Raw genomic sequence first — 16,222 nt, forward strand, 5'->3', positions numbered from 1 at the left:
GCCCTCTTTGTTCTATTTTCTATTTACGTGGGGCTCAATTGTGCCACTAGTTGCATGGAAATACATTCATGTTTGCTCTCCCTCTGTAGTATCTATGTCCTGCAATACAACCTTAAAAATAGCCACCTGTGTCACACGTACTTCTCAACCAGTCATCAAACTCTTCAAAAAGAAAGGCCAAAGTAGATTCAAGATGGCTTTGGCTAAGAAATTAGTCCATTTCATGTGCTATTAGTTTCAACAAGAAGGAATAGCAGACTTGAGGTTTCAGAAATTACAACTTCCATTAATAATTGGGGATTTCTTACACTGATGTTTCATTAATATCTGAAAAGCATAAAAATGGGACTGAGTCTTTCTAGTAAGAAGCGGAGAGAATTTCCTTACCAGATTCTATTTACATTTGATGGTCCGTGTTTTTCTATCTGTACACCATATTTCTCAATGACTTCAAATCAAATTAAGTACTCGTAGTATACCAAGAAAAGTGCATCTGGGAAATCTTTTGGAAGGCTGTTGATGTAGAGGTAAAAACGCAACAAGTCCTCCTGTGAGACAGTTTTATTGTCAACCACATCATCGTTGCAAGTAAGCACCCATAAATCTTCAGAATTGACCCTTTTCAAACTACCCCGACAGAACGGACAGGACTCAGATTTTGTGTTCCTGTAATTTGAGGAGGAAAATGTTAAGAGTGAAGCTGCAAAGCACTGAAACTGGAGAGGAATAAGAAGAGATTTCGAGTTACCAATTGCGATAGCATTTGATGCACATTGCATGACAACAATTAGGCAAGACCATTTTCGTGCAAGGCTCCAAGCAAATCCCACATTCATCTTCCCTCTCAAAATCAATATTCCCATGTCTATTATCTAAGTCGACTCTTTTCTTGGCAGAACTCCCACCAGCCTCCTTATCATCATCCAACTCCCCCAAGTTACCATGGAGCCTTTGAAGAGATGGTAATATAACACCTACAATTAGTTAATTAGCAAAGAGAGACAATGGCAAGGTGAATGAATCATTCTAGGCGAAAAAAGAAACACACTCAAACTAAGATTATATGCATACCGTAAAACTCTCTAATTGTTGCCTTCCTTCCACGTCTAGATATATTTGATCTCCCATCTGTATAGACCTGTAGCAAACAATGTGGAAATGAACAAAGGGCGCATATAAATATGTATGAAAATAAATGTAAAAGAGGGGAACAAAATAAGCCGGTATAATGAACCTTGTATACAAGAATGTGAAAGAGGTTTAGAAATCTAGGGAGTAAACATATGCAGGAACTATCCATCCACTGTAACAAAAATAGAAAGAGGGGAGCCAAATGATTATACACCAATTTCATTTGAAGGTGAGCACCACTCTTGGCCCTTGGAATTGCAGCAGCCCTAAAACCCCCAAGAACACATTCTTAGAAGAACTAAAATGGAGATACAATATATTCTAAGCCAATCATTAAGCATTACAATGACCAAAATCCTTTAATAAATATACAAATATTACCATTAAATGAATGAAACTTCTTAAGTTGCTATCTGCTAAAGAAACATCAAACTATCATCAAGTTCAGACAAACACTCTCAGAAGAAGAATGATGATAAGGAAGTAAAACCCTATCATAAACATACAAATATTAATATGCTACCATTAAACAAATGAAATCTTTTTGAGCTGTTCTCAGCTAGAGAAACATCAAACTACCAACAGTTCAGCAAATAGGCAGAGAGATTTTAGCTGGTATAAGAATTGTTAGGCTGACAATTTACAATACTAAACCATATACTAAAAATCTGCAATTGGTTATTCAATAATATCATAAAGCTAACAAAAAATATTCATAAAAGAGAAAAGAATCAGATAAACTTCGAAACCGAATGTTTTTCGGGTTTTTTTTTATTAATTTCTTTTAACAACTAGCAGAGCAGCTAAAAAACTAAGCTTTTTAATCATTATCATCAAAAGCAACCCAATCAAGCAACTAATAAACAGAAACAACAAGAACAAGTCAACAATCAACTTCAAAAGGATGGTCAGGTAAAAGAAAATACTAATTTTTTAAGAAAATTAAACACCCAAGAAAAAAAAAAGAACTTACAAAGCATTTGCATGTTGTATGTCAGCCTTTAGTATTTTCAGAAAATCCTGATAAGAAGACTTTGACAACTGATAATACACCATCCCCATCTCTTTAAAAAACAGAGAAAACAAAGAAACCTAGACAAGATACAAGAATCTACAAAGATGAACAACAGAAAGTGTAAGAGAACTGGGTTTTCCCTTTCTAAGAACCCAATCCCCCAGAAGACAACAGAAAGTATAAGAAAACTGAACAAGAAAAGAGACTTTTCTTCTCTCTTGCCTTAACCTACTCTTTTTTATCCTTTTCTCATTATAAAGAAAACCATACCGCTAATAATCATACAACAAGAAAATAAAAATAAAAATAATAATTGGGTTTGGGTTTGGGTTTGGGTTTGGGTTTGGGTTTGGGGTTTAAATTTGTATGATCAGACAAAGAATATTATATTTATACGTCTAAGAAATTGTGTTACTATTTTATGATGATTTAATATTCTTATTTTGTTCTTATCTTAAACGTTGCTTTTCTTGCCATCTTTCTTTATCTTTCTTTAAAAAAAAAATCCGTCATGACTTTATTTATTTGTTAATAATGATAATCAGATTATTTCATAAAAAAAAGTATATATAATCAGTACAACTGTTTTCTTTATTATTTTATAAACTTTGTGGCCTTCTTTTCTCTTTTTTTAATTATTTGGTTAATTAATTATTTCAGATCTTTTTGTTAAGAATAAAATTGTTTAGCATTAAAGATTCTATGTCTAATCATTAACTTCACCTATTTAAACACTTAATCAATCAAGATTTTGGGATAATTAGTTTTATTTATTAGGTTTTTTTTAACTTGGGACTTCATAAGTGTTTTTTTCTATAAATAAATAAGTCTTAGAACATATTTTATTTCGTATCAAACAATTGTGGTCGAATTTGGATTAATGAAGGACCTATGGGATCGACATGCCTTGTTCCATAAGGTTTATTCTTATCTGTTAAATTATTTATTTGGTGGTTTATCAGTTATATAATGATTTCACTTGGTTTAAAAAGGTTTATTTTAGAATAATTATTGGAGAAATTTTAATAAGATATATTCAAATTATAATTGTGAGTTTTACTCTATCAAGACTACTTGAAGAAGATATCGAATTTAACCTATAAATAGGCTGTTGTGCTACACATATGGGCATGCCTTTTAGAGTGCTTTTGTATGGTTATTTGTGTTTCTTTTACTTGGTATTTTTGCACTCTTGCCTCTGACTTTTATCAAAGAGTTTATACTCGATGTAAGTGAGGTTTTTGGGTGGGTGGTTTATAACAATTGGGGTCGGTGTTGGAGCTGCAATTACTTTTTTTGTCTAAAGGTAGATTGGGTTTAAATTAATGGGTGATCCGGAAATTTGTTGAATAAGAATCATTCTTTGAGTAATGCTCCATAGTGTAAGATTAGTGAATCAAAATTCCGTTAACAAATCTCGTGTTTATTTCTTTCATTCCTTATTTTGCTTATCACTTGTGTTCTATTTGAACTCGTGCTCAAACAACAATTACGGTCTAAACACTAGACTAAACATCAAACTAGATAGAGAGCAAATCATAAGTTCTTACACTTTTAATATAGAAGAACCATTCATATTGAGGTATAATGAATGATTTGTTAGAGTCAAGGGTTTCTTTTAACGATGACGTTGAGGTATTTAAGATTTTAAGATTTTAATGTAGAATGATGAAATAATGTAAAAAAATTAAAGTATATAAATTAAATTTTAAGTTTAGCATGTTAATGAGTCAAAATTGAAATTTAGCCATTATATTATAATATAAAAAAACAAGATAAACTTAAAAGAAATGAGATTATTAGTCTCTAATATTTTTTGTAGCACCCCTCGTTCGACTCTGCCAGGTTTGAATTATAGAATGGCACATTGATTACTGGATAACTACCATCAAATTCATGGTAAAACAATTATCTATATATTCTAATATGAGTCAATTGCCTTTAAATTATAAAAACACAATCGACTCCAAATCTCAATCAAGCTTCAGATTTATGATATATTTTATTTAGAAATGATGGATTTAAAAAATTGAAGAAAATAGAGCATTTGCTTAATAAATTAGTACTTGACACTAATCATCTCTTATCTGTTACATTAAAAAAATCATGCTTTTATCTTCGGCAAACAATTTATGTTGCAAATGAGTGGTTTAGCTGTAATTGGTGTTTAATTATTATTAATATTATCGGTTCTGTCGAGTATTTTTGCTTTAACTAGGGAATTAATACTTAATAATATTAATAATAATTAGAGATTATATTTAATGTATAGTAAATATATGAGTCTCATGCATTATTGATGAATTATAATTTATCACCTCGTTAATAAATAAATTAAAAAACATACAAATAAATAAATGTATTTAAAAATAAATTACAATTTTCTCATTGTCCTTTTACGGTACTGACATAGGAACATCTTAGTTTATGGTTTTTTAAATCTTTAATAAAAATTATAGTGAATAAAGAAAACTCTTGTTCTTGTTCTTTTTTTAATAAATGGTTGGATTGAATTATGTTGGAAGTATGCGCTACTCAATTTATATAATTATAAGTTACGGAAAACTTGTGGGTTATAGGCATGGCATTATTGAAAGTGATTGTATTACGATTCCCTAATAAGGATGTGAATATATGCTCGCTAGCCTGCTTCAACGACAATGGTTTATTCAACTCAGTTACACACCAAGAGACTGTAATAAAGTTGCAGGCAAAGACTTCAAGGGAGAAAAGTGTTGTTGTGCAAAGCTATTTAAATCCAGTGCATGCGGTGTGGTCGTTGCTGGCAAATGACACAATGAGACTGCAATGTAGTTCTACCTTCTTGTAATTCTCAAGGGCACTTTGCTTTGAACTTTTGGTCATATTATATCTTTAACTAATCTAATGTTTACCATTTATTGAATTTATATTTATCTCGTCACTGTTGGGTAGAGCTGAAAAATGCATAACTTTTAACTAATATACACATCCTCTCATTTTTTACCTCATCTTCATTTCGGAAGAATTGATTTTTATGCATTAGGATATAAAATAATAATCTCACTTTTTTTTCCTCATTTTTCTTCCTTACCAAGTACACTTAAAATTTATTTTCTTTCTGTTTTTTCATTCCCTCCTTTAGTGGCGGAGCCAAATTTTTTCTTGTAATGCGGAATTAAATTGTATATTTTTACGATACTAAAAATACATTTTCATCATTTTAATAGTCTATATCTTTATATTTTTAAATGGTTAAATCAAATTTTTATCATTTTTGAAGGGTTAAAGTGTAATTTTATCATTACTAATTTAAAATTTTATAAATTATAAATGACCTAAATTAAAAATTTACCATTTTACGGGGGCATGGCCCCCTAGGCCTCTTAGTGGCTCCACCACTGCCTTCCTTCCACTTTTCCACCCAACCAAATATAGCCTTAGGCTTTGCTTAGTAGAGGCAAAGAAAAATTGGAAGTATAGAAAATTGATGGGGTGAAAAAGTAGAAAGAGGGGAAATATATTTCTTTCCATAGGTGTATTTGGTAGGAAAGATAGAAAAATGGAAAGAAAAAATAATTTGCTTTTCATCCATTGTTTGGTAGAGTTGAAAAATGTAAAGAAAGAAAATAAAACATTTGAAAAATGTATAATTTGAACTAATATATACTTCTCTCTCATTTTCTCTCCTCTCATTAGAATGTAAAATGACCTCCCCTTGTATTTTCTTTCCTCTCACATTTCTCCCTACCAATTTTTCCACTCCTTCCTTCTATCCCTTCACTTTTCTACTCACCCACATACATTTTTAATGTTTAGATCATTAAAAGTCATTTCGCTCATTGAATTTTTCACTTAGTTATCATTTGAATGAAGATGACATAGAATGTTTATAGAATAATTAAAAATCATTTCGCTCATTGTATTTTTCACTTAGTTATCATTTGAATGAAGTTGTAATCCTTTAAACTCGTGTATTTTTTCAGAGAGTTTAATGGTGATGGATGAATAGATGGATGGATGAGCTAGAAATGCCACAAATGAAGCAATGCAAAAGCTATTAGAGATTAAGATGATGCAACTGGTTTCTAAACATGATTCCTCTCATGGTTTGGAGGAGGATCCATGTGAAATTGGGGCAACAATAGTGGTGCGGAAGTTTTTGGGAGAAAAAGAGAGGGGGAAGGAAAACAAAAAAAAAAAAGAAAATAAAGTAAAGAAATGAAAAAGTAAAAAATAAAAATAAAACAAAAATAATGTCACAGTTTAGAAACTAGTTGCATTTATAAGCTTCAATAGTTTAGGCACCATTTTAGAGAAAAAAAAGTTTAAACATCAACGTGAGAAAAAGAATACGGTTAAGGTGCCAATTTAGAAGCTAGAACTTTGCTTTAAAAAAAATATGAATGAACTTTAACAAAAATTTTATCCCATATTTTAAATCAATACAAACTTGAATAAGGATATTTCATAAAATCTGTTATAAATTAAGCTCGACACATGAAGTCGTCTCGTATAAGAAAACCTACTTTTCAAAATTGTGTGAATAAAGAAAATGTTTTCTAAATGAATAAAATGTTCTCGAACCTTGGCGATTTTATGGAATGGTGAAAAAAACTTTTTTTTATAAAAATATTTTAAATCATTTTATTTTACTTATAATTTTATTGTATAAAGCATTGTATCATAATTAAATATCAAGATTTTATTTGTTTAATTTATAAATGTATTTAATAAGGTATCATTTTTGGCCTTACAGCTGAATTTGGTACCTTAATTGCTTGTTTGGTGTTTCAATAAAGGGTTATATTAGTTTGGTTCGGTTAAATTTTTAAATTTTTCGAACTATTTATTATAATTTGATTTGATTTGATTTCAGCTTTTTATATTAATTTTTTTAAAAATTAAATTTATTTTGGCAAAATAAATTTTGTTTTATGAATTTTAAATATTATTTGATAAAATTTCAAAATATTTTTAAAAATTATATTTTTTAAGTAAATAAAAATTATCATAACTTTTATTTGATTAAAAAATAATTTTTATATAGAACTTTTAAGTTATTTTCATTATTTTAAATATAAAGTATTTTTATGGTAAGATTTATTTTTATATCATAAATTAACATTAATTATAAATTCAATAAAATAAAATTGGTTTCAAGCAACCATCGATTTTTTAACTTGTATTCCATAAATTGTCCAAATCAAGGTTTTCAGAATTGAACCGGTTGAAATTGTAGACCACTAATTCTCAGTTCGTCTAGTTCAATTGAATAAAATATTTAAAATATATTTTAAAAAATAAAGAAAGTCGGTTCAACTGTTCTAATCAATCAATTCAACTAATTCACGGATGAACAAGTCCAACCTCTCATTTTAAATTAATATTTCAATCAATTTTTAATTTAATTAATTCAACTAATTAATCCAATTCTAAAAACAATAATCTAAACTTCTCAATTGGAATCAAATTTCAATTCTTCCAATTTCTTTCAATGTGTTAATTTGAATGATGAGGAGAGAGTTGAGAGCTATCCCGTTGTCTAATTTGCTTTCACGTCGGTCTCACTTGTCCTCTCTCTCCGTTCATTTTATTCTTTTAGTGACAGAATTAATAATTTCTAAATCCATATGCTGATTTCATTTTAATTAAAATCTAAATACAAGATATACTTAACAGTAGGGGTGCTCATGGGCCGGGCGGCCCGGCCCGGCCCGGCCTGATGGCCCGTCCAAAATATGTGAGGGTTCGGGTAAAAATATAGGCTCGAAATATGGGTTTGGGAAAAAAACGAGGCCGGTTTTGAAAACGGGCTGGGCCTCGGGCACTACTTTTTTTGCCTGGGCCTGGCCCGACCCAGCCCGGCCCGGCCCAAATATATAATAAATATATTTTTTTAATTTTAAAATATTTTTAAAATACTTTTTTTTTATTTTTTTATTTTTAAAATAAATTTTTGATGTTTATTAAAAAAATGGGCCAGGTCGGGCCAGACTCGGGCTTAAGAATTTTTTCGGGCCGAGCCTGGATAAAATTTCGGGCCCATATTTCGGGCCGGGCCCGGGTCTAGGATGTGGGTTAAAATTTTTTCCAGGTCCGGCTCAGCCCATGAACACCTCTACTTAACAGACATGAAAATTGTTGATGGGTTCTGTTCTTAGTTAAATAAGCTAAATTTGGGTATTTCCATCTTTCTTTTGGAGTAAATCATAATTAATTTTTCACGTTTTTGTAAAATATTATTCATGAATTTTAAAATTATTTCATACATAGCATGGTTTTAACCCTTAACTTTGTATTATGGATATAATAAAAAATAATATAATTAATATCTATTTAAACATAATTTGGTGTAAATTTTCTACCAAAAATAATATAATTAATATGGAAGGGATTAGAGTTGTCTATGGGTTGGGTTGGGCCCGAAAAATAGGAGAGTTTGGGCAATAATATATACTCAAAAACTAAGCTTGGGCAAAAAATAAGGCCCGTTTAAAAAACAGGTTGGGTCTCAGGTAAGGTTTTTTGGTTCTGGCCCGACTCAACTCAAGTTTTCAATAAAAGCCCCTACTATTTTTGCTGTTGTTTTCTCAGTTTTTGTCACTATTTTGTTACCATTTCATTATTATGTTGCTACTATTTTGTTGTTAATGTTTGGATATTGCATAACTCTTGTTTTATTGTTAATTTTGCTACTAGTTTAGAGGTATTTGCTTGTTAAGTTGCACTTATTTTAGTGCAATTTAAGTATAAAGACTATTTTTAATTTATTTTCAATTTGTAGGGAAACATTTATTTTAATATTTTTAGCGTATTTGGTGCATTATATTTTTTAAATTTTTTTATATAAAAATAAAATTTAAAAAATTAATACAGGCCAAGCCCGAGTATTAGCATTTTTATCTAGATCGAGTTTGAACAAAAATTTATGTCCATTTTTTGGGTTAGGTCGGGCTTGAGTCTAAAATTTTATTAAGGCCCGACCTGACCCAGCCCATGGACAACTCTAGAAGGGATTCACTACACTAGTATAAATTTAAAATGGTTTTATATATTTTCGTAACTTTTTATAAATTAATATTTTAATGATTCAATTATTGAATTTATTGATATAATTGTACTTGTCATGCATGTAAAATTTTAAACCAGTCCAGTATCTCTATTATAACAATCTAAAAAAGAGTATATACAAATATTCATTCAATTGACTATTTTTTTTTACATAAAACAAATAGTTTGTCAAATTTGACATGCATAATATATAAATCGAGTATAAAATATGACAACTAAATTATTAAAATATTAATGGTATAAAAATTAATGTTAATTTTACACTGATTCCTCCTTAATTAGATGTATACTTTCTAACAAAAAGATAATATAGTTAATATCTATTTAAACGTAATTAGATGTAGACTTTCTACCAAAAAGAACAATTATTATCCTTTCACATGCATAAAAACAAATATGAATTAATATTGATAATTAATTAGTTAGCATTGATTTTGTACGTTTCTAGCAATTGGTTAGCGTCAATTGCAATTGGAGTCATAATTTTTGTCTCTTCTAATTTCATTTGATTTTTGTCTTATGCTATTGGAGAGGTAAAGGTAAAGATGACGTAGCTATTCTTTCTCATGCCAACCAAGTCTTGTATATATAAAGTGTAACTTAAACTAGCCATTAGGTTACACAAAATCCTCATTCTTAATTACAAATCTAATCATTCATTGTTTACAGGGACAACATGCAGCTTAAGGTCCAAGTGATTTCAGAAGAGATTGTAAAGCCATCATCTCCGACTGCCGATAGACTGCGTCGATACCAACTATCGTTCCTAGATCAACTAAATGCCTCGTTCTATAATGCTTTGGTCTATTTCTACCCAAAAATATGCGACACTGAAGCCAACAAAATCACAGTTTCCAATCGGTTGAAACACTCCATTTCCAATGCCCTCACCTATTTTTACCCACTGGCTGGTCGGATAACGGATGACCAGTTGTTTGTTGATTGCAACGATGAGGGGATACCCTTTTTGGAAGTTGGAGTGGAGTGCCAACTTTCAGATGTTTTAAACAATCCAATTCCCAAAGAACTCAACAAGTTGCTTCCTTTTGAATTCCATGGTGCTAAAAAAATTCCCCTTGGAATCCAATTCAACGTTTTCGACTGTGGGGGGATAGCGGTTGGTGTTTGTATTTCCCACAAAATTGGAGACGCCCTTTCATTTTTCTCGTTTGTGAATATGTGGGCAGCCATTGCTCGTGGAGAGACGAATTTGATTGCCCCCGAATTCAAATCGGCCTCGCTTTTCCCACCACGAGACCTTTGGGGATACACGCCAGGAGCTAGTTTAATAAAAAAAGGACAAACAATAACCAAGAGATTCGTGTTTTGTGCCACCAAAGTGGAGGAAATTAGAAGAAAATATGCTGAGAATACTAACCAAACACGCCCGACTCGTGTTGAGGCCCTATCAGCTTTCATATGGGAGCGTTTCCTTACTGCCTTTGGTGCAAGATCAAGACCAGATACGCTTTGCGCAATTGTTCACTTGGTAAATTTACGTGCGAGAATTGAGCCTCCAATGCCGGGTTCTTTATTTGGAAACCTTTCTGGCTTAGCAATGACTATCCCATCCATGGACAGTAACATCGTTACCCAAATAAGAGACTCCATAAAAACAGTGAACAAGGAGTACGTGATGAAACTAAAAAATGGATATACTCACCAGGAATATCTTAGGGATAAGGCAGCAAGTTATGGCAAAGGCGAGATGGTTAGCTTAACTTTCACAAGTTTATGCAGGTTTCCTATGTACGAAGCTGATTTTGGTTGGGGGAAACCCATATGGGCTGGCTCTGCAGATCGACAAATAAAGAATGTAACTACTTTCACGGACGCCATAAATGGCGATGGAATAGAGGCTTGGGTTACCTTAAATGAAGAAGAAATGGCGAAATTTGATTGTGATGAGGAATTGCTTGCATATGTTAATAACCCAAAAAGCTTGTAAAGAGGATTAAGTAGTGCCTGTATTGTTTGTGTCAAAGCTTTAATTTTGTTGTTGAAGCATGTTTTCATTTCAGGTTTGCATATATCTATATTTTTCCATATCTATTATGGGAGATGGGTCGTGATTATTACATAATGGGTGGGGGAAGATTTTGGAAGTATTTAACGTTTGGTTTGCTGTTCAATTATGAAAAAGCCTCACTTGTTCCCAGTTACTACTTCTCCTCCCCCTTTTTTAGCAGAGATGCAAAAGGGATGGTCTTCTCCAAGACACCAATTATCTTAGCAAATTTAGCCTTCCTTTAATTGTTTAAAAAATAAACATGGGTTGTCGAATATGAAGTTTCAACATCAGTTTGAACATTGATTCCTTTAGTTCCATCTCTAGAATTTATTTTTCTATTTCCTCTGAAAGTCTCCATTAATGGCCTGCAACTGAATTGGCAGAGTCAATTTTCTCCATCAAAAACTACGTCTTAGCTTCACCTTGCTCTATTCCACTTCCTATTACAACAGAATTCTGAACATTCACACTTTCTTTTGCTTGGCCTTCAGCTTCTTCACTACCTCCATCACACCCATGACTTTCTTCAGTGTTTTCTTCAATAAAAACATCTCCAAATAAAAATCAACACCAAATTTGAAATAAAATGCAATTAAAAGGTAAATAGCAACAACACCATCAATGTAGAAGTAGAAAATTAAAAGTAAACAAAGAATCAATATCATAATTACTCCCTTTACTCCATTCTTTTGCTCCTTCTTACTCTATTCTCCCCTTACACAATTGTCTCAAGGTGATACATCTTCGATTAATTAGAAGTATTTTTTTTCGATGAAATCTAGATGTGGTATGTTTGATCTTTGGCATATCTTCAATATAATCTACATGAGATGCAACCTTATGTCTCACTTGATCATCAAAAAATTGTTGGTCTTCATAAGTAAAACGTGTTTGGACTTTTCTCACCCAAATCTGCTTTTTATCGCATTTTGCCAATTGCAAACACTTGTTGTAACAGGTTTGCAACAGCCTTGAGTTTCTTCCAATCACGCATCATTGTATAGCAGTGAGGTTTGATATGACCAACAAAACCACAATAGTGGCATACGAGTTTTTCTTTCTTCTTGTTACATATATGTTGTTTAGGTATTGTTCTAGCAAATGTTGCAATATCAGATTGAATATTCCTTTCTCCATTTTTTTTCTTTCATCAACTTGATCTAATATGTTCTACCTTTCCACAATGATAACTACCGGATTTTTATTCTTCTTTTTACTTATCTCAGAGAAAAAAAGTTAGCAATCATCTCTTTAGATTTAACAAAAAATCGTCGGAGTTTAAGCAAGTTCACTACAACCAGGTTCATATCTTTCAACAACTGAGATCTCATCACATTTCTTACTTTGGCATCATTTAGTTGTTGCTCACTTGCTTTCAAAATTGCATCATTTCTAACAATCATCTCATCCTTTTCCTTAATAGTTTCGACAAGCATGTCTTTTTCTATGATGCCTCTACAAGCTTCACATTTTGTCATTTGAGTCTGGCATTTTCGTTCTTCAAAGTTTGATTCAATTGACATATCCAAATCTAATTATCCATTATTGACTTGTAAGCTTCTTCTGTACTACCAAAAGAAACATCACTATAGTTGTCTGAATCTGGTGCTTCAATCAACAAAGATGGACATGAGATAGAGCGATCCTTTTTCATGATCTTTAATACAAACCGAACTAAGGATCCTCTTCAAGTATGTTTGAAGCCTGCTCTAATTCCAATTGAAAAAGTCGATTTGCACTTGTTCTAAGTTATGGTTCGGATAGTTGTTTGAACATGTGTTAGGACAGTGAAATGCAATAACCCAGTTGTGCAATGAGAATAAGGCAAGAAGAAATATATCATACAATCTTTGGTAACGTAATTCGGATTCATTTATCCTACCTTTACGAGCCTCACTTAAAAAATAATTTTACTCAACAATTAACCCGATATAATTATTAGCTTAAGTCTAATCTACTCTCTTACAATAAATAATTGTAACCCCAAAGTGGAATTCAAGTTATTACAATCACTTTCTTAAATAACCTCATTTACAATTAGTGTAAACTCTCCAATAAAGAGTGTCGAAAATATACTGAAAAACAACACAAAAGTGATCAACTATGACACTGAAAAAGCCCTTCAATATGTGACGCCGGCAACCTATTTATAGGTATTACCTTTGATCGTCCAAACCGAATGGGAGTTGAGATTATCACAGTTGAATTTATCTCTGATAAATTTGAAGTCTCCAAGTAAAAGTTAATTTCCATCAACTTCAAACTCTCTAAGAGATAAGCATAAAGTCCATCATGCTTAGAACTCTTCTTTTCTCTTCAAGAATATTATCCAATAGATATGTAAGGTCCCAAATTTTTTTGTATAAACGGTATTGTTCCGAAGATGTAAATGGAGGAATTTGTGAGAAATTGGAATGAGTTTACTAAATGATTTCTTTTAAAGGAATTAATAGTTATTGGGAAAGGAAATTAGTAAGAATAAATGTGAATTTGGGATTTTTAAAAAAAAAAAGTAAATTGAAAACTTGGTGAAAATATGAGGACTAAAGTGCAAATTGATCATTATGAAGGATAAAGGTGGTCTAGCAATTATTATTTGTTTGAGACATGGAAAAATGTATTGGTATGTGGATTTGAAACTCATTCATAGACTAAATTAAATAAAAGTGAAAGGTACGTGGACTATAGTGCAATTATACCATAACAATGTAATTTGTACTTATGAGATTATATGTTGAATTTTTAAATGAAGATATGTTGGACGTTGGAGGGCAATTGTGGTGATAAGAGTTGAATAGAAAGGAAGGGAATTAATGTAGACCATAGTTCAAGTTGAATTTGACTGACAATTTTAAAAGGAAATGAAGGAAGAAAATATGAGCATTTTTTGTCATCTTCTCCCCCCCTTTGAAGAAGGGAAAGAAGAATTCCCTTTTTCCATCTTGTCTCTCAAATCAAATCCATGTCTTACTCTAAGGCAACTAAAGAAGCCGGTTTAAAGCTTATTCCATAGTAATCTAGGGCTATTTTGTTCAAAAGATGTCTGTGATAAGTGTATTTAATAGTGAAATGTAGTTAAAATAAACATGTTAGTATAAAGCAAAATCATTGAGATATTGGAAATGGCATAAGTTAAAAAGGAAAGTGTCTTGCGATAATTATATTGCTTAAACGATGGAAAAGATAATTACTGATCTTGTACATGTTAGCAAAATGGTTGGAAATGTGCAACATTAAGCATTGTGGATGAATCGACTAGAATTTGATATTCATGGAAATGATAAGTATTCTTATACGTTATTGTATCAATAACAGGATAACCGTGTGACTTAGATAATGTATACAATATGAGGTTAAGAATTATTCTTGACCAATGATATGTTTTATATCAGAAAATGATATGATCACCTAAACAACAAGAAAAATGAAAATAAAGAATTTTTCAAACAACATTTATATTTATATGTAAATATGATATATGAATTGTGAATACACCTGATCATGGGTCAGGTTATTTGGCTCGATTCAAAGGTCTGTCTAAGAAGTGAGAGAGTTTGGACAAAAATATAGACTCAAAAAATGAGATTGGATGAAAAATAATGTTTGTTTTCTAAACGAATTGGTCCTGGGGTATTTTTTTGGCCTGACCCAAATTTACAAAAAAAAAATTGTTGTTTTGTCACTGTTTTGCTGTCATTTCGCTGTTATATTGCTACTAATTTGTTGTTTTTGTTTTATGATTAATTTTGCTACTATTTAAGAGACATTTGCTTACTAAGTTTCACTTATCTTAGTGTTATCTAAGTATAATTTTTTAAATTTATTGGGAAACATTTATTTCAATATTTTTAGTTTATTTGATGTATTATATCTTTTAATTTTATTTTCAAATAAAAAATAATATAAAAAATTAATATGGACAGACCAAACTTAAGTTTTAGCATATTTATCTAAGTCGAGTTTAGGCAAAATTTTAAGCTCATTTCCTAGACTAGGCTCAAGCTTAAAAAACAGGCCTAGAATTTTATCTTGGTTTAGCCCATGATCAGTTCTAATTGTGATGTGAGAATTGGAATGAATATTTATAATAATTTCAAAGAGTGATGATGTGTATTCAATTGGGTGTAATTTTTTATCGAGGCTTAATGATTTTTCATTATTTTATGAGGGTGTGTTTTTTTGCTTTTAAGCTAAATAACAATTGTCATTTATTTTTTTTTATTTTAATATTATTATATAATTATATTATGCATTTTCAATTATAAATTTGATTTTTTTATTAGAACGGTCTCGAGCTTTGATTTTCTTAAAATTCAAACTTCTAACATTTTAAATTAAGTGAGAATGAATTTGGGATGGACTGGAGCAACTCTCCAACTTGAGCTTGCTTTGAGTGCTATTGATAGTAGCTAATGGTAAAAAGAAGTACAACATACCCTTGGAGTCGAAATGTAGGCATTTGGCGACATTGTTTCTGTGACCTTCTTCTGGTGGGACTTGGGAGGTTCTAAGCATATGTTTTTTAGATTTCCATCAATTAATTCCTTGGGCAGGGGTTTATTCATGGCTGCAACTTGGTCCTCGAAATCAATAGGGATCGAAGCTGGTTTTTGACTTTTTGTTGGATTCATTTCTTTTCCTTTTTGTAAACTTCCTCACGAAGCAAGTTGGATGATAATTTGTAAGCTTGATTATTTATTTATGTTAAATTATAAAATTAAAATTTCAAAATTAAAATATGCTTTAATTTTCTATACACTTTGTATATTAGAAATTTAGCCTCTATTTTTATTTAAGAATTCAAATTCTTTACTTTTTTATATTTAAAAATTTAAGTTCTATTGTTGCCCTCATCAAAATTTTTTTATTAAATTTATTGGTGTGTCATTTTGGAATTTAAAAAAAAATATATGTTTATTTGTTATCATGTAACAATGAAAGTAACATTGAAAATATTGATATGATTTTTTTTTCTTTTAAAAAACTCATTCAAACTCATCATGATAAAATAA

At 30.8% G+C, this 16,222-nt stretch overlaps 2 protein-coding genes across 3 annotated transcripts; one reads left to right on the top strand and one right to left on the bottom strand.

Annotated features, from left to right (window-relative positions):
• Positions 1 to 265: 265 nt before the first annotated feature.
• Positions 266 to 2,409, bottom strand: LOC107946258 (E3 ubiquitin-protein ligase AIRP2). 2 transcript variants are annotated; one of them, XM_016880510.2, is made up of 5 exons: positions 2,105 to 2,409; positions 1,235 to 1,397; positions 1,072 to 1,138; positions 749 to 974; positions 266 to 666 (listed from the first exon to the last, which is right to left on the bottom strand). In XM_016880510.2, the coding sequence occupies exons 1-5, from the start codon at positions 2,191 to 2,193 to the stop codon at positions 456 to 458; spliced, it is 756 nt and encodes a 251-aa protein (XP_016735999.1). In that variant the 5' UTR covers positions 2,194 to 2,409; the 3' UTR covers positions 266 to 455. The 2 variants fall into 2 exon arrangements, with proteins under 2 accessions (XP_016735999.1, XP_040962863.1); XM_041106929.1 differs by having other exon boundaries at positions 1,346 to 1,397; positions 2,105 to 2,408.
• Positions 2,410 to 9,802: 7,393 nt separating this feature from the next.
• Positions 9,803 to 11,312, top strand: LOC107946259 (stemmadenine O-acetyltransferase). Its single transcript, XM_016880511.2, has one exon. It carries the CDS (start codon positions 9,876 to 9,878, stop codon positions 11,145 to 11,147), a length of 1,272 nt encoding a protein of 423 aa, XP_016736000.1. The 5' UTR covers positions 9,803 to 9,875; the 3' UTR covers positions 11,148 to 11,312.
• The last annotated feature ends 4,910 nt before the right edge of the window (positions 11,313 to 16,222 follow it).

This window comes from Gossypium hirsutum, chromosome D12 (assembly GCF_007990345.1).
Source record: "Gossypium hirsutum isolate 1008001.06 chromosome D12, Gossypium_hirsutum_v2.1, whole genome shotgun sequence".
Taxonomy (NCBI): Eukaryota; Viridiplantae; Streptophyta; class Magnoliopsida; order Malvales; family Malvaceae; genus Gossypium; species Gossypium hirsutum.